Source organism: Dromiciops gliroides, chromosome 1 (genome assembly GCF_019393635.1).
Source record: "Dromiciops gliroides isolate mDroGli1 chromosome 1, mDroGli1.pri, whole genome shotgun sequence".
NCBI lineage: Eukaryota > Metazoa > Chordata > Mammalia > Microbiotheria > Microbiotheriidae > Dromiciops > Dromiciops gliroides.
Genome location: NC_057861.1, coordinates 334,621,791 through 334,649,075, shown reverse-complemented (window position 1 = coordinate 334,649,075; position 27,285 = coordinate 334,621,791). Strand labels below are relative to the sequence as shown.

The following is a 27,285-nucleotide window of genomic DNA, read 5'->3' as shown; positions in this document are numbered from 1 at the left end:
TAGAGAAGTGTAAAATAAGAAACAAACAGCATTTGTGTGGCTTGAACCCCAGGTCTCAGTTTCAACCTCTAGCTCAGTCTGAAACCTACAACACAGTAGCAAGGGGAAGCATACTAAAGCAAAGAGGAGCTTCCAGTTCTTTCCCTTGATTCAGCAGTTTTCCAGCAGCAGTCTACTAAAATTCCAAAGGAGGTAAGCCTATTGATCAAACCCAAAGCCAGGTCAGGAACTTGCATAGACTGGACAAGGGGGGCAGCAATGGGACTTATGCCTGAATCAGAACATTTGGAGTCCACTAAAAGTTCACAGGTCCCCAGCATGAGCTATCCCTGAAGCCACAGAATAACACAATACTCAGTACTCCTACTAGTACACATAGCCCAACCCTAACAAAAAGCTGTAAGAAAAAGTAACCAGGGGCAGCTAGGTGGCGCAGTGGATAAAGCACTGGCCCTGGATTCAGGAGTACCTGAGTTCAAATCCGACCTCAGACACTTAACACTTACTAGCTGTGTGACCCTGGGCAAGTCACTTAACCCAATTGCCTCACTTAAAAAAAAAAAAAAAAGAGAGAGTAACCATAAAAAGAATCCTACCATAAAGGCTATTTTGGTGACAGAGACACTAAAAGCACAAATAAAGAAGAAAATTACTACAAAATATCTGCGCCTCAAAGAAAAACAGCTGGAGCACAAAATCAACTATAATTCCTGGAAGAGAAGAAACAAGAGTTTTCAAAATGTTTTTATAAATGAAGAAATGAGAGCCAAAAAGGAAAAGAAAATGAAAAGAAATGAGAACTATGGAAGAATAGGAAAGCAGAAGGGGAGAGGAGAAAATACACATTAAAACAAATACTGCATATGGTACACACGGTGATTAGTGTTTTTACAAATATTACCTTAGATTGACACAAGATATACAAAACCTTGCCCAAGGAATAAACTCTCTGAAAATTAAAATGGACCAAAAAAGAAGTGAATTACTCCCATTAGACAATAAGAAATATTTTAAAAGTCAAATTAATGAAAAATTAGAAAATGTAAGGTATCTCATACATAGCAAAAACAACTACCCTGGAAAACAAATCAAGTTGAAAAAGTTTAAGAATCATTGGAGTTACTGAAAGTCTTTACATAAAAGAGCCTAGAGAAATCAAATATTAAGAAATCTTAAAAGAAAACTGACCAGATTTCTTAGAACCAGAAGGCAAAGTGATTGTCACCTACTGTAAGAAAACCCAAAATAAAAACTTTGAGGAATATCTAAGCCAAAATCCAGAGCTTCCAGTTCAAAGAAAAAAAAAAACAAAAAACTTCAGTCAGAAAGAACGAATTTGATATCAAGGAGTCACAATCCAGATCACAGAGCAAAAAAAGTAGAAAACAATATTCCAGATAACTTACACACCCACCCCCCCAATTAAATATAGTCATATCTGGGGAAATTGGATTTTATTGAAAAAGGCATTCCAAACATTCCTGATGAAAAGGTCAGAGCTGCATAGAAACTCTGAAGTGTAAACACAGAAGTAAAGAAAAACTTTTTTTTTTAAAAAGGCAAACATGGAAGAATCATATTGAATAAGGATAAACTTTCATTCAAATAAAGGGATATGATTCTTATGTACCCTCTGAAACCCAATCATCATCAGGATAGTCTAATTAGACATGGGCTGGGAATGGTCTTTTTGGTCTTAATGATCTTAAGAATGGAAAGAGAGGAGAAGAGGAAGACATTACGGGGTAGAAGGAAAAGGTTAAAGAAAATTATATTACCTAATCAGAAAAAGAAAAGAAGTCTTATATAAATGAGTATGGGTGGGAGGGGGGGTGATACCTGAACCTCACTCTCATCTGAAGTGGTCACATGATGAAAGAACATACACACACAAACACAAATGGGTACAGAAATATATTTCACTCAAAAAGAAAATAGAAGGGATGGAGGAAAAGATGTAAATCAGAGAGAAATAGATTAAGGGAGGGATTAGTCCTAAATAAAATCAAATTTAAGTATCTAAACCTAAAAATACTTATTGCTCTTTGAGGTGGCAAAGAATGGGAAACTATGGGGTGCCCATCAATTGAGAAATGGCTGAATAAATTATAGCATAGAAGGTGATGGAATACCATTGTGCTGTAAGAACTGACAAAGGAAATGGTTTCAGAGAAACCTGAGAAGATTTGAATGAACTGATATTGAGTAAAATCAATAAAACTAGAACAATCCATTCAATGATAACATTATGGTTAAATCAAAGAATTTCAGAGTGCAGAATAATTGTTTTGTTTAACTATACATGTTTGTAACAGTTTCATTTTTCTTCCTTTTTTCAATGGGGAGGTACAGAGGGATAAAAGGTATATTTTTACTGAAAGGTTTCATTTTTTTTTTTAAGAAATCTTTCTCTTTGATAATATAGTGATAATATAATGGTAAGTTTTGGACATACTTTACAGAAGATGTGGGCATGACCACTCTAATGGAAAGAACACTGGAAACAAGTCAAAACACAATCTGGGTTTAAATTCTGGTTCTACTTTTTAACTGGGGGGCCTTATAGCAAACCATTTAACATCTCTGGGCCTTGGTTTCCTTATCTGAAACAATAGCACATTTCACTAGAAAATTTCCAAATCCTCTAAGAGAATAATAGTACTGCACAGGATTTCCTTATTCATTCTCTTACTCTAGGCATCAAACAACATAGCCTTTAAATATATTTAAAGAACTTCTAGGAGGTGCCTAGAAGTAGCCTAGTAAATAAAATGTTGCACTTTGAGTATGGAAAATAAGAGTTTGAATCTTGCCTCAGATACTTACTAGCTGTGACCCTGATATCAAGCCACTCAAACTCTGAGCCTGTTTCTTATCTGGAAAACAAAGAAGGCTTTACTCCAAGGCCTCTATCCAGTTCTAAATCTATAAGTGTATGCTGTTGAGACCTCAAACTGAGGAAAATGAGAACTGTAGTTTAATTATCCTCACAAATGCAAGACAGCCAATTTCTAAGAACACTTCTGAATTTAACTAAATAAATTGTTCCAATTAAAATTAAGGATTATTACCAATTTATAAGGTATGGGGGGAAAAAAGAAGCATTCTACATGCTATACTCCATGTTCTTTATAACAGTAAACTTTTCAACATTTACAATTATTAAAACATTAAAGATAAAGTTTATCTTTATCTTTAAAACTGGATTTTAAAATGTCCATTATAAAAATCTTGGACATGTTCTTAAAGTTTATGGAGGTTACAAAATGGGCAAATAAGCACTATTTTAATCAAGCAGCCATTTTCCAGATAAATCAAATTGTAGTTTCCCAAAACTGTCATTAAAATGGGAATTATCTTTTAGCTTAATATACTGAAATATGTGGCAAATTTTTACCAGGTAAGAAGTCCATGTACAATTCTAATTTTAAGCTATGGAAGAACTATAAAGTAGTACAGTATACTTGGATAAAAATCTAGGAATATACAATAATGAGTTAAAAACTCATGTACACAATTTGACTAAGTTACCCTCTTAATACTACTATACTTAAGAACATAACTGAAAAGAAACAAAAAAAAACTAAAAACTGAAAGAAATATAGCTGTTTTACTTGCAATAGTAAAAAAAACTGGAAAAAAACTACTTATCCAATGGTTGTAAAAGAGTTGAAGAAAATGTGAAAGAAAAAAACAACAAAGCCCATTAATATGCTAAAGAGTAACTAATGAAAAAAATACTGAAAGGGGTTATATGTATATGCAAATTGAATAAGAATCAGAAAAAAGGTATATTGTTAAAAAATATATACTTTTGGGGAAACCACTAAAGGGAAAAACAACAGACAAGTTGTTTTCTTAAATACATATTTTATATGTGATTGTTACTGACTTTTTACAACTTTGAGTCTTTAAATATTATGCCTAAAATTAAATTTATACTTTAATTTTGAACAGTAATTTTAGGCCATAAATTGATGAGCAGAAGGACCAGAGGATTCATGATGTGAGGTATCTGGAAGAAGTAAAAGTATGTGACATTCAGAATGACCCCAAAAGATAGATTCAGATCACTCTCTCTCTGTGTCTTGATTCTTTGACCCTGGAACTACAATATGCACATTTTAAGAGTATGTTTTACTTTTTGCCATTTTATTTTTTAAAAGTACATGTACATAAAATTACATGTTAAAAAAGTGAGCAGTCCAAACCTGCGGTATTTTTTAAATCACGTGTGTGTGTATGTATGTATGTATATATGTATATGTATATATACATATGCACATACACATATACATATACACACACACATATATATATATATATACCCACACATTTATTTTAAAGGCAGTTTTCTTAAGTGTGTGTATTTCAAATAATTAAAAAGGACTTTTCCTTCTAAAAAGTTTTCATGTGTATGACATGTATGTTTATTTCAATAACCACCCCCATTCCCCTTTCAAAATTGAGCAGTGGAAAACACTTAATTTTCCTGAAGTGAATAAAGTAAAATGATACTACAATAAAATAAAGCACTTATAATTTTGAACATGTATCAAAAGTTCAAAAAGTAATTTTTAAATCCCCTAGCTATTTGACTTCCTAACTTGAAATTAACATTGCCGATACATTTTCTAAAAGGAACAAAAAAAATTTGAACTAGATTTATGTTTAACATTTGAGATGTTATCTCAAACTTTTGTATAATGTAATAATTCTACTATTAGAAACATCTGTACCTATGCCAATAACCTGACTGTATACAACTAAACTCTTAGTCATGAAATTTTTTTAAATGTTTACAACTGGCTAGTAAATTGAGAAATATTTTAAATTTTCTTTCACATAAAGAACAGTTTTTATACTGGGTTTTTTGGGGGGACCTGACATTCTACAACTTGATATCCAATTTTCAGACATCTAATACGATTCAAGTATTAAAATTTTTTTGCTATCCAAAAAAGAATGCTTCTTAGACTAGATAAGTACAAATGATACAGATTTAAGTTTCTCTTGATTTTAAAAACATTTTTTTAAAACCACATAATTGCTAAAATTTTAATGTTTCTGTAAAGTGTGGCCAAAAATTAATCTTCAAACAACTAATATGTCTAATTTCTAGGACTTTTTCATCCTTTAAAAAAAAAAACATGTTTTTGGTAGTAATAAAGTTCAAGGGAACTAAGGTTTTTCTCTGAAATGATCAATTACAATTCTCTATTAGGCAGGAAAGCCATTGCTAATAAAATAAACTAATGTGTTGAAGAAATTCCCTCATGCTGCCAATGTTGAAATTCACCATGGGACTGGACCTAACTAGTTACTATGAAAAGAATAGTGAGACAGTGACGTAAGGTAATAGGGGAAAAATTCAAAATGTCTTCTTCCATTTTTTTTTTTAAAAACATGAGACAATACAGGATTTTGAGTTTGATATTTATTTTTAGCAGGATGGGTGTGCTAATGGATGACGACATCATTAGAAGATACGCCCTTGTCCAACACCTGCAATAGAAGCTAGATAGAAGTTAAAGAAACCATACAAAAGCTGTGCATGACATTACTTACCCTCAATTCTGTTAAAAAGAAAATAAGCAAGAGCAAAATTAGCTTATGGTTTAAATCATTACATTATCGACAGTTGTTAAATTATCTGATTTATCTTTATTTTTTTTAAATACCATAATTCTAAATAAAGATGGGTAAGTAAGACTTTTAAAAGGGTCATACTAAAATAGCACAACTCCTTTCCTTTCGGTGTGATGGTAATAGCAGAAGAGAGATACTACTGAATAAATAAATGGTGACTAGAGGAAGGTTTAATGATTAAGGTAGATACAATATATTCTAACCATGGTAAAATATAGGTTGGCTGCTCCAGTTAACTTTTCTGTTATAGTCCACAGTTAGCCAGGGTATAAAGAGATGGTATAGTCATTAATCACAGTAACATATACGTGTCTGTGAACACAGTGGTTCTAAGACATAGAGTATCTGTAGAGAAGTCAAGTAAGACCAGGAGAAGCAATGCAATAGCATGTGTCCAGTGTTTAAATTTCTCTATTTTTTTCATCCTGCATCTGAAATGTGGTGAGTATGTAATTTTACTAGTTGATGTGGGTTTTAGGTTCTGGGTGTGCATGCTGCTCTGAAGATTAGAAATAAACAAGAATGCAGAGGGTTGAATGAGCATGATGCTTTGTTTCAGATCCTATCTGAGAATGCCAAGTTGATTATACCAGGTAGCATACTCTTCACTTCTGGATGATGAATAGTGGGAAAGTTCCCACCTCCTACTGTCACTGGAGAAGGAAAACTCAGGTAGTTAGTTATTCTTACTGGCAACTGGAGAAGATATATAACAATAATGGACCCTCATCTAGAAGATAAAAATCAAACCAGGAAATGTCAAGAGAAATTCAAAAGTTTACAGGTAACTGCTCCTAAATCTAGAACTCTGGATATTGGCTAAAAACTTATTAATATTAAACTATGAAGTTGCTAAAGCAGAGAACATTTGACCTAAGGCTAACCACTAAAAAATGATTACAGATCATGTCCAAAATTTTCTCTACCCACCCTGGAGAGCTGTGATAATACAAACTAGGTCTAACTGCATAAATCATAATAAAATTTATAAAAGACCACCACTTAATAAAAGCAATAATTCAAAAATTACTACTATTAAAATAAACATTACATCAGTCCTATTTTTCCATTGATTTTTGCTCCAAGAGAGAAAAGGAGATGCTCTTACTTTAAACTGATAATGCTGACAAGTTGTTTTATTAATGCATGGTCTTCCATATAGCTACCTATAAAAGTGAATGTAACGCTGCTAGTCCAAATTTTTGATTATTCCTTTGGCTAAATGGATTGGTCGAAGTAAGAACCGAATTAGTGGAAAAAGAGACAAATTTAGGGCATGACCTGTAATATTTATAAAAAGTAAAAATTAAAAATTCACAGGGTCTATAATAAGGTCTTAAAAAGCTTAAAGAGGGAAAAACCCATAAAGCAAATATATTAATCTACAAGTTAAAATAATGAAAGAGTTACGCACTTCCAGCTTATGTTCTTTCTCTGCAAGGGCTTCTTTTTGACAACGAAGAAAATCCGATAACATTCGAGTTAGTTGCTTCCTATCATCTATTTCTGCAGCCAATCGACCATTGTAATCTGCCAACAGCATGCACGCATCATCTACCATCTTGGAAAGCTGTTCTCCTGATTCTTTATCTAAGACACAAGAAAAAATAATAAACAAGTAGGTAATACATTAAAAACAAAGCCATGACTTGTATTTTATTCTAAAATCAGAATCATTCTTTCTCACCTGTTATTTTGTCTAGCAGAGATACATCTTGGACTTCAACAGGCAAAGAAGCTATTCTCTGATGAACTGCTGCATCACCAGAGGCTGCATTTTCAAGTTCTTGTAAGGCTCTAATGAGATCTATAGTCTGAAAAAGCACACAACTTCAGAATTAAACCAAAAAACTTGATAAAAGCAATAGGGTTAAAATTAATTTAATAGTCATGTAAATTCATGGCACATCTGCTAGGGCAAACACTCTGTAAAGCTTCATTTGTACAACAGCGAAGATTAAAAGATCATAAATCAGTAGATAAAGCACCGGCTCTGGATTCAGGAGGACCTGAGTTCAAATCCGGCCTCAGACACTTGACACTAGCTGTGTGACCCTGAGCAAGTCACTTAACCCCAATTGCCTCACCAAAAAAAAACAAACAAAAAACCAAAAAAAGATCATAAATCATTTGCTTATGCTATAACCTCCAAGATATTTTTTACTAGTTTTATTCTTAACAAAATAAAATCTCACCCTCTGCTCACTTACTCCCACAAGAGTACACCTGAAAAAATATCATCAGATGAATTGGCTTTTGTAGCAGCAATTATTTTACTTAAAGCAACCAGAATTTTGGTTAAATTATTTCCAATTACAATTAAAAAGCACTTGCATACTTGCAAGTGAAGCCAAACAAAACACATTATGGGTGTTGTGAGTTTCTTTTCTGTTTTGCCCCAGCCAAGTAATATACAATAAGGCATCTTTCTTGTACCAATCCAGTATCTTACAGAATTCTGGAGGTTGGAGGGTCTTATTTGGACATGACTCAATCACAAAGAAGGTTACTACTCCCAAATCCAAGAATGATCAATTGATGAGAATAATCTAACTGGTTAGGAGGCAAAGGCAATAAACATAGGTGTCTAATCTAAAATTGTCTAGTAAAGCCTAAGAATTTATATCAGGGATTATATATCTTCAGAGAAACAAACTTACTGATAAAATGAAGTGATTCTCAATTCACCAATCTTAAATACCTTTTCTAATTACAATATGATAGCTAAGTAACTAGCAACTAGTTAAAAATGGTGTCAAGTTGATAAGTTATCCTACACTAAGGACAAATGAGGCTTCCTGATAAAAAGTTTGATACAAGAGACTATGTTTTAGGAAAGGACAGAGAAAAAACAAGTGGTCTCAAGGGAGAGGCCTAAGAGTTATAGTCATGTTGACTCTGCCAGGGTGACCCCAAAATAAGATGTCATGAAATCAGATGAGGAACCTCATTTCTGACATGAGAATGAGCTTCCTAAATTTCTTCATATCAAGAGGCATAAGGAGAAAAACCTTGGGAACACACATAGGGCTACATCTGAAGGTATAAACCAGGGAATCTGGGTATGTAGTATCAAGTATTTTGGTTACAGCTCTGAGTTAGTACTTTAAAAAGGATAAGAGGCTGAATAAATTAGGAAGAAACTATCCCATTTAAGATTCCTTCTATATCCAGGGCCTTTAGGGTAGAATATGATCTATACTTCCCCTTCTTCATAAAATACTTACCTCAACTCAAAAGCAGGCAAGCTAGAATTAGAAAGCTGAAAGAATGGAGAAAGACCCCCAAGAAAATTAGTCTCTTTAAAGAGGAAGAGATAACATTCCTCTTGATTTAGATCACAGATTCATAAATTTACAGATGGAAGAGTCCTTAAAGGTTATCAAGTCCAACCCCCTCATTTTGCAGATGAGGGAACGGAGGCCCAAAAAGGTTAAGTAATTTACCCACAGTTGTACAGCTAATAAGTGAATCCTATATAAGCCCAGGAAAAAAAAATATCATTCTAGAAGCTCTATAAGAAAGATGCCATAATGTGCAAAATGGAAAGAAGGATATTAACTCATCTTTGAAAAAAATGAGGAATAGAAACTTAGAACTAGAAGGGATCTCAGAGATCACTATAATCCTTTACTTATCACTACAGTATTTAATTTTTTAAGTCCCTTTAAAAGCACTTTAAAAAGCCTTCCAATTAAAAAAAAAAACAGAAAACAACAACATATATCAGTAAAAATATGAGTTTGGGAGTCTCAATGTTACAACCCAGCATTTTAATGAAGTATCATTTACTTAGAAGGAATAAGTCATCTCAGGACATCTTATTTTTTCCAAGAGAATGGAATCCTACTTTGGGCAAACATAAGCAATGTGGTAAACAAAAAATCTGCATAGTTATATGTGACATTTATTTAGTTCAGATGATCTTTCCTTACCCTTCCATTTATAAAAGCAATTTACCAGAGTAAATTTCAATGAAGACTCTAACAACAAAAATGTAATAAGACATGTAATTTACAACAGGCAGTCTCAGAAGTCATAGATGTGCAGGTTTAAGCGGTCAAAGCTTTAAGCTGTTAAAGCTTAAAACTGCACTAAGACTTTTGAGGCCCCCCTGTATACTGGGATTCTCTTTTGAAAGATCATTTCTACCTGTGGAGGTTCACTTGGTGATCCTAGTGCTGAACAATTTTCATTCTCATCCACCTTTATCTGTTCATATGAACGCTTTCTAGACTTCTTATCGCCATCTGATTTAAAGGAAAATCTAATTATTTTCAAGAAAAAAATAATATTTTGCAAATAAAATCATGATTAAATTTATATATACTTACAGAGAGCTTGTCTAAGTTGTTCTAACACATCATTTTCATAAACAGACCTTTCTTCCCAAATAGTTAGCACTCTTCCAAGATGCTTTTTACAATTTTCATCTGTCTCGCTGAAGGAAAAATAAATGTAATATTAATAGTTAAAAACCTGAAGTTCTGGGCCTCTGAAAAAGGTTAGTGGTAGTTTTATATGTAATCAATAATACCTTGAACAGAATCTCTGAACTGACCAGTAATTCAGAACAGATTAAAAAAGCAATACAAATAGCAGCACTACTCAAACTATGAAAACATTATAAATCTGCTGTATTATAATAAATCTTAACTCTTAGGGCATAGGACTTGTTTCATATGACTTAAATTAGTAAAATATATGACTAGGCTTTATAATTCGAGCTATCCTTATCTAAAATAATTTGCTTTGTTATTTCTTAGCTTTTTTTTCTCTTCATACATTTGCTCAAGAACTTCAGGAAAAGAACACAAAATCCTTTATATATGCTACACACACACACACACACACACACAGAGGCAAGTAATGGCTGTTATGAAATTGCTATATTTAGTTTAAACTGTGATACAATTATTCAAAATGTAGAATCATTTTAAGAAGATTCTACATTTCAAAACACATATATGGACATTCATTACAAGGTGCAGCCCAAATTAAAAATTATCCTTAACATACAACCACCATATTCAACATTTTGCGGGGCAATGAGGGTTAAGTGACTTGCACAGGGTTACACTGCTAGTAAGTGTCAAGTGGTTGAGGCTGAATTTGAACTCAGGTTCTCCTGAATCCAGGGCCAGTGCTTTATCCAATGCAGCACCTAGCTGTCTCCGATATTCAATATTTTGGACAAGAAATAAAGGAAGAGGAAAAAATTAAAGAATACCAAAAATCATTAGGCAAGGCAATACTTTAAGGCTTCTCAAAAGGGATTATGAAAAATCTGCAGGTTTAATATTTATATTCAACTAATTCCTCTATAAAGCATCCTTATAGATTTATCAATGGTCCAAAATACCACTTAAGTGTTTTCTTCAAGATAAGCTTGTACATATGTACAAACATGTTCTCTCTCCCAACAGAATATAAACTTCTTGAGAGTTTTAGATTATTGTCTTCATTATGATATCCCCGGCACGTAGTATAGTGCTCAGTACATAGTTGGCATTTTTTAAATGATTGATTGACTAAAAAGGAAGCTTTATGGGAAATATTTTTACAATCTGAAAGGGCAAATTTTAGGGGGAAAAGTCTTATTTAAAAATAATATTTTACTATACCTGGAAACATGCTTAAAGGCTTCAACTATGACTGGTGCAAAATCTTTTGTGAATTCTGGCCCTTTTCTTTTGCTATTCTGGATAACATCATTGGCTAGATAAAGAAATGTCAGTTTCCTGTTTGGTTTTGCTGAAAAATAAAGAAAAATAAGAAAAGGTTTAAAATCAATAGTAAATAGTTTAACAAAAGAGCAAGAACATCTGAATGTCTTTAATAGTGAAATAGAAATGCTTATTACAGATAAACAGTCAGTTCTACTGTAACACTTTTTTTGGGGGAAAAGAATTTGTTCCAGTGTGATTGATATATTTTTTTACTTTTGCTAGATAACTAACTCATTGACTTCCTAGAGAGTCTGGATAGTACTGCCCTCTCCTCTAGTAGCCACCTAATGTATCTAGGATAAAATACAAACTCTGCAAGTCAGCAAATAAAGCCCTTTCACAAATCATCTTGCTCCGGCCAATCTTCTGGGCTTATAACAACACAGGTCCCTTTCATGCACTCTATATTCTAGTCAAATTGGCGTACTGGCTATTGCTCATATGTTACATTCCTATCTCCATAGGTTTACATAAGCTGTTCCCCATGATTCTTGGGGACCATAAAAGCAGAAATGCCTTCCCTGGATCTCTTTTCCTCCCCTCAAGTGAGTGGTGGGCTGAGTAGGTTAGGGTGGCTCTTCCAACACCTTAGTACAGAGAGAGAGGAAAGCACCATAAGCCCTGGGTGCTTGCCACTTTGCTTTACTCCACAGTAAAACTGAGTTCAATTAGTCCTAAATTACCTTACTGTGATGGTCCCTATTTTTTTTTTAAGGGCTTTCATCACCTCTTGCCTAGATTATTGCAATTTCCTCCTATCTGATCTCCACACCTTGTCTCTGCCCAGTCTAATCCATCCTCCATACAACTGGCGGCTGTTTTTCTAAAGCAAAGCTTACTATGTCACATCACTATTCAATTAACTCCAGTGGTTCCACCTCAGTTCTAGAATCAAACATAAACTTCTGTTTAGCATATAAAGCTCTTCACAACCTAGCCGTATCATACATGTACTTCATCTCCTTACATATAATTCCTTTCCATAACTTCTGGGATCCAGGCATAATGACTTATTTACAGTTCCTCATACATTTGTTTCCATTTCCCCTTGCTTTTGTACAGGCTGTCCCCCATAATTGGCATACACTTCTTACTCACCTCTGCTTCTGAGAATCATTGTTTTCCTACAAGGTTCAGCTCAAATGGCTCCTCTGATATAAAGCTTTCCAGCACCCAGTGGCTAAATGCCTCCTTATCCCCAATATTATCTTGTATAAAGATCATAGGATCATCAATTTAAAACTGGAAGGGATATAAAGAAGTCATCTGGTTTAACCCCCTTCCTTTTATAGATGAGGAAAGAGAAATTAAGTAACTTGCCTAATGTCACCAAGGCAGTAAAAGACAAAGCTGCTTTATATACATCTATGTATATACATGTTGTTTTCTCCAATAGAATGTAAGTTCTTTGAAGGAAAAAACTGTTTTGGCTTTGTATCCTAGGAGTCTAGTACATAGCAGGGATTTAATAAACATTTATTGGACTGGTTTACACATAACCATGAAGCCATTTCATCAAGAGATATCACTGAAAACATTTAAAAAGTACCATTTATTTAATCTTCATGTAAATAGCCAATGCAGAAATTTGTTTTACTTGTCTACACATTCACATAGGGTTTTATTTTTGTCTTCTCAATGGATAGGGAAAGGGAAAAAATTTGGAAATAAGATTTAATTCAAAAAATAAAAATGAATAAAGAAAAAATGGAAACTCTACCATGTGATCAGTAATTACAATTTTAAAAAATTATCATCAGTTTACATTTACACAAAGCTTTCTAGTTTACAAAGAGTTCTCACATTTTACCTGCATTTTAAAATATGCAATATCCAAGTCTGCCCAATCACTGAGAGACAAAAGTTTTACTTATTCTCTTATTTTTTTATTATTATTTAAAGATTTGGATTAAAAGGAAGAAGGGAATAAAGGCAGTGAAATAAAATTTTCTTTCAGCAAGTTTTAAATCCTGATATTCTATAAAACCCTTTAGTCCACTATGTAGAAAAACTTCATTGCCTGCTCTAGAAAGTGGACAACATGATATGCTATTTAGAACAGGGATGTATCCTCATCTTACTGATTTTCAAAGTACTGCCACAAAGGACCATATGATAGTCTATATCTCTGCACCTAAGAAAGGTGTCAGTAAGGGATGAATTTAAGCACATCTTCAAAATATTTTATTTCAGAAACATGAATGAAAAGGTTATGTGAGAACTATGAATACCCATGTATTATTACTGAGTAATAAAAGTATTCAAAAATGTTTTTCAAAGTCTAGTCTATGAAATACCCTCCCATTTATTTACTCCCATGTGTAACACATGTTAAAAAAAAGTGACATAATAAAACAAAATTACCAAAAATATACTGGAAAAGATATATATGAAATCTTTATGGATTATTTTTTCTTTGGATCAGAAAAACTTAGACACTGTTTTTGCTTACTATATTGTTTTAAGTATTGTTCAGTCTGATATTCTGAAATTTTGACTTAATTTGAGGTAAATAGAAATCAAGTTGTATTTATGATCATTATAAGAAACCTGACAACAGTAGTTAAAATTAGGACAGCAATGATAAAAGACAGAAGTTACTATCGCATTCAAAGCCCAAGGGGAAAAAATATTAAGTTATAATACTACAAAACAGGAAAAAGAGTAACACTTAATTAGCTTTAAGTATGGATAGGGAATAGAATAGTAAAATATTAATGCTGGAACTCCAATACAACAAGGAAAATAACTTAAAATCCAAAGCTAAGTAAAATTTAACTTAAAGATTTAACACAATGTTAATGGATTAAACCACCTTACTCAAAGACTTTTTATAACATCTTTCATCCTCCCCTAAAAATCAGTATGTACCTACATAAAAAAGCAATATAGCATTCAAGAATCTATACCACTTGACACTTACTAGCTGTGTGATCCTGGACAAGTCACTTAACCCCCATTGCCCCACCAAAAAAAAAAAAAAGCATCTATACCATTAATTATAGGTGAATAATTAAGAATTCTATTTTTTTTCATGCTAATGAATCATGCTTATTTGAATTACTTTTTAAAAAATCAGTTCTACTAATAACTGCCAAAAAATCTACCTAGATTTTTCCATGCAGTCAGTAATCAATGTGAAACAATTTTTATCAAACAACCAAGCCCTTTTTTTGGGCAGAGGCAACCATAAAAAATCTCTAGGCTAAATATCCCCAAGTCTTTCAACATGCTGACAGTCACACAGCTAAGAATATACTGTGTTTCTTTTTATAAGTTTTAAGAAAACATTTAGGGGCAGCTAGGTGGCGCAGTGGATAGAGCACTGGCCCTGGAGTCAGGAGTACCTGAGTTACAATCTGGCCTCAGACACTTAACACTTTCTAGCTGTGTGACCCTGGGCAAGTCACTTAACCCCAATTGCCTCACTAAAAAACAAACAAAAAAACCACACACACACACATTTAAATGAAGAAAGCAAAATAAAATTTTACATCTCCTGGGACATCACTCTAACAAGTACTTCAAAATTATTAAACTAAACAAGTGCCATGACTACAGAAATGCGTATTCAACAATCCACTGTGTTGACATGTCTTGGTTTTTGTTTTGTTTTGTTTAAACAAGGTCGTGCTCACCAAGGCATTCCCCAGGGTCATGGAAGATTTGCTGCCAAAGAATCAAACAAAAAAGTTATCTTAGTGGTAGTTGGGTTCTCCAAATTAACAGATGACATCACACTAACTGCATCAAATCAAGTCAACAATCATTTGTTAAGCATTTACTAGTTAAGTAAGACACTCAGCTAAGCAATGAAGATAAAATTAAACCCCCACCCCTCAAAGGATAGTCCACTGTAAGCCTTACCAATGAAAAACCATGGTGATTTTTAACAGTGAACTAATCACCTTCCCTGGAAAAAAAAAAAACAAAGACAAAAAAGCATGTCCCGTGTTGCTCTTTGGACAGTAAACCAAGTTTAGTTTACATTAAATAAATGATATAGATAATACAGATACAGTTCGGCATAGAAGAAAGAAATAGGATAAAATGGACTGCACTGCACTTGAGAAACTGAAAGGTGCTTTCAAATGATTCTAAATAGTTGACTGCTGAAAAAGCCCATCTACAATCCAATTCTACTGGTGGTGCTTTACAGCTGCAAATTATAGAATTCAACAGTGGCTAGTGAACTAAAATTATCAACCCCAAGGGCAACATTAGTATGCATGGTAGGCATAAGCAGGTTGCTACCATTATCGGTGAAAATGTGCCTAACTGGCACATAGTACCTCTAACTCCACCATAAATGAGATCTGTAGCAGCATGCTAAATGAATATGCAATATTTATGAATTACACAGACCAAGAAGAAAGGGGCTATTATCTACATCACTGGAACAAAGAGTCACAGTCAACATCACTATTCTTTGAAAAGATGATGTTCTAAAAGTTGATGTCAATTGGCTGAATTCTTGGAATAATCCACAAAAGACTATATAAACTAAAAATGTGCCTAAACTAGGCTATTAGCTGGAGTTGTAGGGGTCCTAAGGATCAGGGCCACGTGAAGAAGTCATCTCTCCTAGCCACAAGACAGGTCCCAGACAAAATTATAAAGCAGCCAGGTGGCTTTTGCCTCCCATATCCCTTTCCATAATCCTCTTATACATTGTGGGCTTCCCCAGGCTCTCATTATACCCTAAAATCCACATTGGAACATCCTACCTAGATGTGCCCTTCTCAGAAAAGTATTCACAATTATTTTCATAACTTCCTCCAGTCTCCCTACCTCTATCATTCTAAATCGCCATCCCCTATGTGGTGCTGATCTTGGCTAGATGTGAGGAAGAAAGATATTATTCACACAATTCACAAAGCTTTTGCAATTAACCTTCCCAGAGGCTTTTAAAAGTATTCTTTATTAAGCAAAATTCACCTCTGCCACTGTTTAGTGTTCTACCAAGCATTGTTACACATCCAGAAAGCATAGCTGAATGAGACCCTTGGCTCCTAACAAATTTTGTCCTCAGTTTTTTCCTATCTCCTTAAAATTAATAATTAATTTGTGTGGTAAAGACTAGGAAGACTTTCTCTTGTAAAAAGTTCTAATCTCCTCATAGACATTTACTAAAACCCATATCTGCATTTTAAAAAACTTCAACCTCAGAAAAAAAAAAAAGAAACTTCAACCTCGATTTGCCAATTCCTTTTCGGCCAGGCAGTATTCCAAATACAGACCTCCTTAATTGCTGCCCTATTTCTCCTTTGATGGGAAAACTCTCTAAAAATCTATCTCAAATATTAGGGGGGACTGACTGATCTCTCTTTCCCAGATATCAAGCCCAGCATCAGAAAAGAAAGAAAATCATAAATATAAACACTTTCTGATCAAGTGCAAGTCTTTGCGCTTTGCAGGGGGAAAGCATCAAAGTATATTTTGAATCTTTCCATCTTACAAATGAGAAAAGATACTAAAAAGGGAAGCCTTTAGGAAGTTTCTTTTTGTTCTTATAAAACAGTGTGAAATTCTATTTCTGAATAGTGAAAGAGGAAAGTGAGAGTAAATGCAATATTATATTACTGTAATTTAAAAAATATTAAAAGGATAAATAAGAAATAAACGTATGGTCAAAGGATAAGAAGAGGTATTTTTCAAAAGAAATGCAAGCTACAGCAACCAAAAGAAAAAAAATACTTCAAATCACTAATAGTAAGAGAAACCCAAATTAAGACAACTTTAAGGTTCCACCTCATACCCATCAAACTGGAAAAGCCGACAAACAAGGAAAATAGAACTGTTGGTTGGGCTGTAGAGAGGATGAGTAACACTATTGCAATGCTGGAGCTGCAAATTGGTTCAACCATTCTATAATGACATATGGAACTAGAACTTTGAATACCCATACTACACAAAGAGTAGAGCTAGTATATGAAGTATAAACAGAAAAGATCCTTCTGTAACACACACCCTCTGAAAATGTACAAGCAAGTGTACTTTTTGTTGTAACAAAGAACTAAAAACAAGGAGGTGATTAAACTGGGGAATTGCTGGGGAATACTATAACACTGAAAGAAATGACAAATGACATTTAGAGAAATAGAATTTGATACACAACGGCACAAGAATCAGAGAAACAATTTATATAATGACTACAGTAATGTAAAGGAAAATAAATTTGAAAGACAAAAATAAAAACTTGTCAATTCAAAGATAAAGCTATTGGTAGTGAAATGCTGGACTGGAAGTGCTAAATGAGACATGTTTTTTCTGACATGAACAATGTGCTGATTGGGCTTCTATCAACTAGACAAAATGATAAAATTCACTCAAGAGGAATAAAAAGTCTAGCATCTCAAGGTAAATAATGAAAAAAAGTAGGAATGAAGGAGAAATAGCATTTCTCATTCTCAAACTATATTATAAAGCAGTAATCATGGAAGTGTTTGATATTGGTTAAAAAAACAAGAAAAGTAGATTAATGGAATTAGACAAGATAGGCAAGACCTAGAAATAGCAGCCAACTGTTTAATAAACCCCAAAACAAACAAAAAAACTAACCTGGTTATAATAAGGACCAATTACCCGCCAATAGGCAGGCACCTCACCACAGACCATTATTCTTTCTTTTAATTTAGCCCTAAGGGCACTAGGGAGGAGTGACATCTATGCCAAACCAATGCCATGCACAGGACAGGAAAACTAGTGTAGCTGAAAGAACAAAGCACCATGAGGGAGAGAAAGGAGGTAGCATATGCCAGACAGCTCAAACTACCACCACTACTTTGACCATTATCTTCCTTTGGACCCTGATGAAGGAAGTCCAGGATCCTAAAACCAAAAGCCTTGGAAACATCAATGCTTCTAGCCAAGTGCTCTCAGACATCATCCTAAGAAGCAATCCACAGCCTCAGCTACTGAAGATCCAAAAAAGTAAATTCGTGCCATCAAAGTCCTTGGCACTTCCAAATGGTTCAACAGTTAATTTTTACCCATGGAAATAACATTAAAGCATCATTTCACTGCATTCTAGAAACCAAGGGACTTAACTCATAGTTATTTCTCCTATTAGAATTGATAACAGGGACTGTCTCACTTTTATAACCAAAGCACTTAGCAAAGTGATTTGCAAACAAGCACTTAATAAATGCTATTCATTCATTATTCAATAAGAACTAATGAGAAAAGTGGAAAGCAGTTTGATAGTATTACACAATAGTCCATGATAAATTCTGAATTGGGACCTAAATATAAAAGATCACATCAGAAGGAGAGACCTTTACAACAATGGCTTCAGAGAATTTAAGCAAATAGGGGTTAAAATTATCATAAAAGATAGCCAATATTGATGGAGCTGTGTGGAAAAGCAGGCACACTATATGAATGTCAAAGCATGAACTGGTCCAACTAATTAGGAAAACAATTTGGAATTATGGAAGAAACTGTTCATAACTATCCAAAGCATAAATCTCCGTTACAACATCCCCAGAAAGGACTGTCCAGTGTCTGACAAGGATAGCTGTATAATATCACAGACAGCTATTATACTAGGAAACACCTATCTTCATAAATGAACTGAAATCTTCCTTGCAATTTCTTCCCATTGTTTTTTATAAGAAAATGAATTCTGAGTTACAAGTTATCAGCTCACAAATACATGCTTTCAATGCCTTGCCCTTAGAAAGGTTCTAATTTAATAAATGTCTGTTGAATTCAATGTACCAATACAGCCAACAACTAAAATATTACAGCAAGTGCTAGCAAGGTCCCTGTACTTAAGGAATCTACTAATACACAAACACACATGCATTAAATAGATGATACAAAAAAAAAGATTATTTAGTGCCCAAAGTACAGTAACTACACTACAATAAAAGGAAATAGCTACTTTAAATAGAGTACTAGGCAAAAGATTCTGAAATCACAATCGCAGGTATTTCAGAACATGACACATGCAATCAAAATATCTTTTAAATGCCTAACATTTTTCTTTGACCTTTCCTCTTCTAATCAGCTACACAGTATAACCTCAATTCTCTAGACTCTTCCCAGCCCCAAGCAATCTTGGATATTAACTTAAATCAAGAGACAATTCTCCAGTCCTTCTAACAAAAAAATAAGTGTTAAATCACCTTAAAATTATAGGCATGCCAGAATATTTCCCATAAAGACCCCTACACTTTCCTTTGGTATATAAACACCTTTAGAGTATTTTGGATTTCCAATCTATCTAGTTCATGTGTATTACAATGGAGGTGGAGAGTTGTACTTTGCTAACCACAATCACAGCTTAAAATAAAATCAATTAAAATCTCAGGTAACTATCCCAATTCTCCCTTATACTCAATTCTTTCATTTGTTCCTAGAAATGAATTGTCACCTATGCAAACTTAAAAAGGTCTTTCATTTCCTCAACTAATAAAACATATTACTTCTATCTTTACAACCTTATTAAAGGCAGTAATCTATTTGTATATTACAAGAGAATAAGTACTAAAAACCACAACTGGAGCCCCAAGAGAAAATCCAAAAATAAGCTACATTTTAGCAATATCTTTCCTTGAAGAAAGCATCATGCATGGCTCATTCTTTGCTATCTAGATAAAAGTACAGTCATAATAAATACCCATATAACTACTTAGCCCCGATGTTCTATCCTCTCTCAGGTCATGTTTCTTGACACCTTCCCTCCCAGCAGAATAAACACATGAATGTTTCTTATCCTGCTTCCTGAAGCTTAGCAACTTCTGTGCTTAGCAGCTCTTATATACCCACAACAGTCCCCTCTTATCCATAACAATTGACATAGCACTTACAAATTTGCCAAGTACTATACAAACATTAACTCCTCTAAACTTCACAATAACCCCAATGGAAAAGGTATTATTATACCTCATTTTAGAGGCAACAGAACTGAAGTTCAGAGAGATAAAAGTGACAGGACAATGATCACTAGCTGGTAATGGTCAGATGAGATTTGAACCCAGGTTCAAGGCGATGGAAGGGATTTGAGAACCCATCTAGTTCAACTCCTTTATTACAGAGATAAGGCAACTGGGTCCTAAGAAAGCTGATTGACTTCTCTATGGTTTCAATCCAACACCTTTCCACTACAATGACGTTTAAAATAGCACATTACAGTTTACCACACGCTCAGCATCTTTTATCTCATTTAAGGTTCTTAACAGCCTTGTAAGTTATACTTAGAGGATCACAAAATTTAAGAATTGGACAAAGCCCATTCCACTTTTGGACGGCTTTGTTATAAGTTTTTCCTGACATTAAATCTACATTTGTCTCTTTGCAATTTGTACCCATTATTTCTCGTTGATTGTGCTCTCTGGAGCCAAAGTGCACAAACTGAATTCCTCTTCCTCATTGAGGGCACACTTGAAGACAGATATCTTGTTGTTCCCCATCTTCTCTTCTCTTCTCTTCCCACTTTCTTCTATGACATGTAATTAAGGCCCTTCACCATTCTGAGTGCCTCCTCTTAACAGTCTTCTGATTATCAACGTCCTCCTTAAATTATGGCACCCAAAACCAATCAGGTCCAAGAGTCTGTCAAGATCCTTCCGAATTCTGGCATACGCTGTTGGGATTTCTCCCAACTTTGTACTGCCTGAAAATTTGATGAACATATCTTCAATGCCTTTATCCAAGTCACTGATGAAAATATTAACAACACTGGGGTAAGTATAGATCCCTGGAGTACTTCACTGTAGACCTATTTCTGAAGCCAACCTAATTGTAATATTTCCAGACTGCTTCTCTTTATCTACCCCAATTTAGTATGAGATACTTCATCAAAAGGCTTACCTGAAATTTGGGTAAACAGTAAACACAACATTCCCCCTTATCTACTAGTAATCTCATCCAAAAGAAAATGAGATTTGTCTGGCATGACCAGCTCTGAATGAAGCCATGCTGATTCCTTTTAAGCACTGATTCCCTTTCTAGATGTTTGGCAATATTAATGATCTAGAATTTTTCCAGGAATCAAAATTAAGTTTACTGGACTATATGTGCAGATACTTCCCATTTTTTAAAACTAGAACATTTGCCTTTCTCATTTGCCAATCCTGAGGTACTTATTCCATTTTCCATAATCTTCCAAATGTTGAGAGTTAACCAGCAGTCACATATGCTAATTATTCTAGGACCAAGGATGTAATTCATTTGGGTCAAGTGATGAATTCAAAATGATCTGTGAGGGGTGGCTAGGTGGTGCAGTAGATAGAGCACCGGCCCTGGAGTCAGGAGTCCCTGAGTTCAAATCCGACCTCAAACACTTAACACTTACTAGCTGTGTGACCCTGGGCAAGTCACTTAACCCCAACTGCCTCACTAAAAAAAAAAAAAAAGATCTGTGAGGTACCTTCCTGCTCTCTCCTTATATGTATCAGGTATCAACTCCATGCTAGTAATTTTTGTTTGCATTTCCAATGTAAAGGTTGTTCTTGTTTGCAGAGAAAACAGCCTTTTAAAAAGGCAATAAAAAGTTTATTTTTAATTGTTGAAGCTCTGCCTCCTGCTTTCAGCAATCATCATCCCATACACCCCAAAAGACTTATCCTTTCTTTGATCATTTTTCCTCTCTATAGCTTTAAAAATAGCCTTTGGGTTGTCCTTTGTTTCCCTCATTCTGAGCCACAATCTTAACAGTATGGTGGACAGAGCACTGGACTTGGAGTTAAGGCCTTCATAACCTAGTTCTTTCCATCTCTTCAGTCAGTTTACACTTTACTTGTCCAAGAACTCCATGATCCAATCACAATGGCCTCCTTGGGTTACTCACATGACACTCCACCTAACTGTATTTGTACTGGCTGACTGCCCCCTGTGTCTAGAATGCTGATTCTCCTCACTTCTTACTGAGCTTCCCTGACTTCCTTCAAAGATTCCCACCAACTTCTACAAGAGATCTTTCCTGGCCTGTCCTTCCCCCACTCCCTGCCCATACACACTGCTAGCATCCTCCCTTTGAAATTATATTCCTTTTCAACTATAGATATATCTTTTATGTATATGGTTATTTTCACGTGTCTTTCCAAATAACGTTCTTAAGAAGAACAGGGACCTTGTTTTTACTTTTCTCAAACCTCTGGTGTCTTTAAACACAGTACATGGCACAGAGTAGGATGCTTATTGACTGGGTTCAATTTCTACCTTACTGGGCAAGTACCTTAACTTCTTTGGGCTTCAGTCTCCTCTTCTGTATAATGAAGGGTTTGAACTTGATATCCTTGAAAGTTCCTTCGCAGACTTAAAGTCTATGATTTTATTCTCTATTATCTAAACTTGATTCCATCTTCCATACATTTAAAATCTAAGTTATTTGCTGAGTTCTGGGTGTGTCTACATTGGTATCTTCAGAAGTCTCATTCTGCTTCCTCCTCAATGGAATTGCTTCCCACTAAGTCTTCAGAATTTCATTCCTAATCATTTCCCATCACTACCTTGGCTGACTTCCCTCCATGAGAACCTATTTTTCCTCCGTTCCCTTCTAAATCTACATTGTGAAAATCTATAGTGCCAGACAAGACTCAGATTTTCACTTCTCCATGTCAAACTCTAGAGTGGGGTGATCACTTCACCCCCAAAGTTCCCATGATTTCCACTCCAAAACCCCTTTCCATTAGTAAGAAAGAGATCTAAAGTAGTATTTCCCCTTTTAATTTCCTCTAACTTTTAAAGGATGAAATTATCACTAGGTCAAGTCAATTATTTTCATCTGCAAAAGGAAGGTAATAGCACCTACCTCACAGAAATGTTGTTGGGATTAAATGAGAGAACATATGTAAAATGCTTTACAATTCATTAAGTGCTATACAAATGCTAGTTCATCAAGCTAATTAGCAGCATAGCTTTTGGCAGGAGAGTTCCAGATGTCTGAATAAGTGCCCCCTTTGTACCAGGTTTGTAACCTGTTTCCCAAACTCATCTATTTCTTCTTTCTGTCCATGTGGTTTGTAGTATACTTCAATGGCATAATTACTTATTTCTCCCTCCTTTGATCACCACCTACATATTCTCCACCATATTTGTCCCCAGATTTCCTCACCCTTCCCCTTTTATCTGCTTTTTTCCTTTTGAATCAGGTCAGAGATATGAACCTGTTGTGTATACCATCCCATCAAGTCAGAGATAACTAGGAGGTAAAAATTTCCCCTTTCATTAGGACTTCCAGTTCCTTGTTTGTTGACTCAATTTGAGTATCTGTATAAACTCAACTGAAATCAGGGCTTTTACTACTGGCTTTTCCTGGAATTTGGTCTCCTGTAAATTTCCAGGTATCAGCTGTTATTTTTCTTCTTCATGGATTTTTTTGGTGTAATGAACTGCTTTGGCAGTCTAGCTAAGCCCATGGGGCCCCTCCTCACAATTTTTTTTAAAATGTATAATAAACACATTTTTTAATACATAAAATAATATACACAGAATTAAAAGACCAATTATATTGAAATAATTATAAAAAATCAAAAAAATATGATATAGTAACATGTGCTTCTTTATTAACACATTAAATAACAAGACAACTCATTTAAAATACAGACATATATTGGGGAATGACTGAATAAGTTGTGGTATATGAATGTAAGGGAATACTACTGTGCTGTAAGAAATGACGAGCAGGCAGATTTCAGAAAAACCTGGAAAGACTTACATGAACTGATGCTGAGCGAACTGAGCAGAACCAAGAGAACATTATACTGTAAACAGTAACAACAACATTTTGTTATGATCAGCTGTGACAGACTTAGTTCTTCTCAGCAATACAATGATTCAAGACAATTCCAAAAGACTCATGATAGAAAATGCTCTCCACAACCAGAAAAAGAACTATGGAGTCTGAATGCAGATAGAAGCATACTATTTTCACTTTTGTTAGTGGTTCTTTTTTTTTTTTTTGGCTGCTTCTTTCTTGCACTTTTTCCCCTTTTGTTCTGATTTTCCTCTCAAAACACAACTAATGTGGAAATATGTTTAACATGATTGTAATGTATAACCTATATCAGATTGCTTGCTGGCTTCAGGAGGGGGGAAGGAAGGGAGGGAGAGAGAAAAATGTGGAACTCAAAATCTTACAAAAATGAATACTGAAAACTATCTTTACATGTAATTGGAAAAAAATAAAATAAACACCATTAAAAATAAACATGTAAAATGTAGACGTGTTAAAGTTAAATTTTATTTTTAAAGAAATATTAACTCAACACTTACTAGCTGTGTGACTTTGGGCAAGTCACTTAACTCTCACTGCCCACCAAAAAAAAAGAAGAAATATCAGGGTTCATGAAGGCTGCGGTTACCTACATTCATGACTAATGGAAACGTTATATTTCAATTATAGGTTAGTGAAAAATAAAGGTGTCATTTTTTCCCCCTCTTTCCAAGTTCCATAGAGCTCCTAGGTGGTGCATGATAAAGAACCCCTGGTACTCTACACAATCTAATCTGGGAAATGTACATGGACAGTCTCTCTTTTCCATCCTTTTTAAAGCCCATTTAGATTTGCAAAATACCTGTAAAATATATACATCATTTGTTAGGGGTATTTCATCTCTGGCCAAGAAATGTCATCCTTAGGACTTGCATAAACTGATGATGAGTGAGATAAGCATAACCAGGAGAACATTGTACACAGTATCATCAACATTATGTGTTGATCAGCTGTCATAGACTTGATTCTTCTCAGCAATACAATGGTCCAAGATAGTTCCAAAGGACTCATGATGGAAAAGGCTCTCCAAATCCAGAAAAAAAAAAAAGAACTGTGGAATATGGATGCAGATTAAACCATACTATTTCTTTTGGTTTTGGTGCTGTTGTTTTTCTTTTTTGAGGTTTTTCCTTTTTTGCTCTGATTCTTCTCTTATAACATGACTAATGCAGAAATATATTTAATGTTATTGTACATTTGAAACTAGAAATCTTATAAAAACAAATGTTGAAAACTATCTCTACATGTAACTGGAATATAATAAAATACTTTTATAATTAAAAAAAAAGAAATGTCATCCTTAATTTTTTTTTGCATCCTTAAGTTATAAGCCACAGTCCAAAAATCAAAATTCCCTTCTTAACCTGAGCTATATACTTTTCAAGTTATTTTTTTCTTCCACATCCCTTTCCTTCAATGGGCAACTGTGAACACAGTATGTGCCCCTGTGATCAATTTCTTGTCCCAAACTTCATAATGGGCAATAGTTTTAAGGTTCCTTCTAAAAGTGTAATTTATGTCCTCATGAAAACACCAGAAATGGCAGTTATCTATTTTGCTAAATCTCAATTTCCCTGTTATGTATGGGATACATGATGGCAAAAACTACAACAGACCTCTCTAACACTTGTATCATGTCCAAAAATAACTACCTCAGTACAGCAAAGAATCACCAATCACCATTTTTTTCTTCTTCCTCTGTTCTTTCACTTGTTATTTCCATTTTACAGATCCAGAAACTGAGACACAGGAAGGTTAAATAACTTGCCCACAATCATGCAGCCACGAATGACAGAAACAGGAACTGAACGAATGCTGTCTCAACTCCAAATCCAGTAATGACTAAATACATACAGCTGTTACACTACAAGCAAGTGCACAAAAGAAGGCCCTCAATAAGTATTTCTTGGCCATTAAATAAATTACCTGGTGCTAGAATCAATCCACAAGCTTTACAAAGCACCTGCTCCACATGTGCACTATGCTAAGCAACAATGAAACAGTGCCACTCTCAAGGAGCTTACATTCTTATGGGGAGATGTGTACATACACTGACATTTGGAATATTGACAAAAGGAATACAAAGTAATTTTAGGAAGGAGGCACTAAAACAAGCAACTTAGGAAAAGCCACATGTATTATGTGCTATGTGAGATGAGTCTTAAAAGGAAACCAGGGGGGCAGGTAGGTGGTGCAGTGGATAAAGCACCAGTCCTGGATTCAGGAGGACCTGAGTTCAAATCCAGCCTCAGACACTTAACACTTACTAGCTGTGTGACCCTGGGCAAATCACTTAACCCTCATTGCCCCACAAAAAACAAACAAACAAAAAAAGGAAACCAGGAATGCCAAGAAGTGACGGTAGAAAGGCAGACACAGGAGATAAAATGTTAATGTGAAGAAGAGCAACTATACCAGGAAGATTTAATGGAAGAGAATAATGTGTTTTTTTAAAAATGGGAAAGGAGGGGCAGTTAGGTGGCACAGTGGATAGAGCACCAGCCCTGGAGTCAGGAGTACCTGAGTTCAAATCCAGCCTCACACACTTAACACTTACTAGCTGTGTGAGCCTGGGCAAGTCACTTAACCCCAATTGCCTCACTTTTAAAAAGGGGGAGGGGGGAGGAATCAGGTTGTAAAGAGCTTTAAAAGACAGAGAAAGAGTGGGTTATATGTGATGCACTAACTGCTAATCTATTCATTTTCACTTTTCTCTAAATATAAAGTTCAAAACACGTTTCCATACTTGCATTCTATATTACCACCCCTCCAAAAAACACTTCCCCTAAAGAACACCCACACTTTTTTCACTGTGATACTATTGCACAAAGAGTTCCATATCCCTGAACTAATTTTCAGATGCAAACTAAAAAGTATGCCTTCCTAACTTTTTATTCTAGCAATTGCAAATGAGCATTGTAATCAAATGTTAAAACATCAAGTTTCTTTCGGTAAAAGATTTCTTATTTTCTGTCCCTTACTTACTCCTACAGAATTTATATTTACTACCTAGTGTGCATAGCAGTAGGATGGATGATGGTGTCTAAAAACAAAATAAAATTTCTAAAGTTGTTGACTAAATATAAATGACTGTGTTACATAAGATTGCAAAAATTAACTACCCTTCAGTTGTTAAGAACAGGACGGTGATAGAATTTCAAAGCCAGAATCGATTAAGTACTT

The 27,285-nt window shown here is 34.6% G+C and overlaps 1 protein-coding gene across 4 annotated transcripts in view; it reads right to left on the bottom strand.

Annotated features, from left to right (window-relative positions):
- Window positions 1–27,285, bottom strand: part of RPRD1A (regulation of nuclear pre-mRNA domain containing 1A) — a 93,736-nt gene that overhangs the window by 47,839 nt on the left and 18,612 nt on the right. The window contains exons 2-7 of one of the 4 annotated variants that reach the window (XM_043977770.1): window positions 11,274–11,403; window positions 9,984–10,090; window positions 9,802–9,899; window positions 7,337–7,463; window positions 7,064–7,239; window positions 5,423–5,517 (exon numbers count right to left, since the gene is read on the bottom strand). In XM_043977770.1, the coding sequence (XP_043833705.1) occupies window positions 5,461–5,517; window positions 7,064–7,239; window positions 7,337–7,463; window positions 9,802–9,899; window positions 9,984–10,090; window positions 11,274–11,403 (695 nt within the window). In that variant the 3' untranslated portion in view covers window positions 5,423–5,460. The other 3 variants (XM_043977771.1, XM_043977772.1, XM_043977769.1) reach the window with 3 other exon arrangements.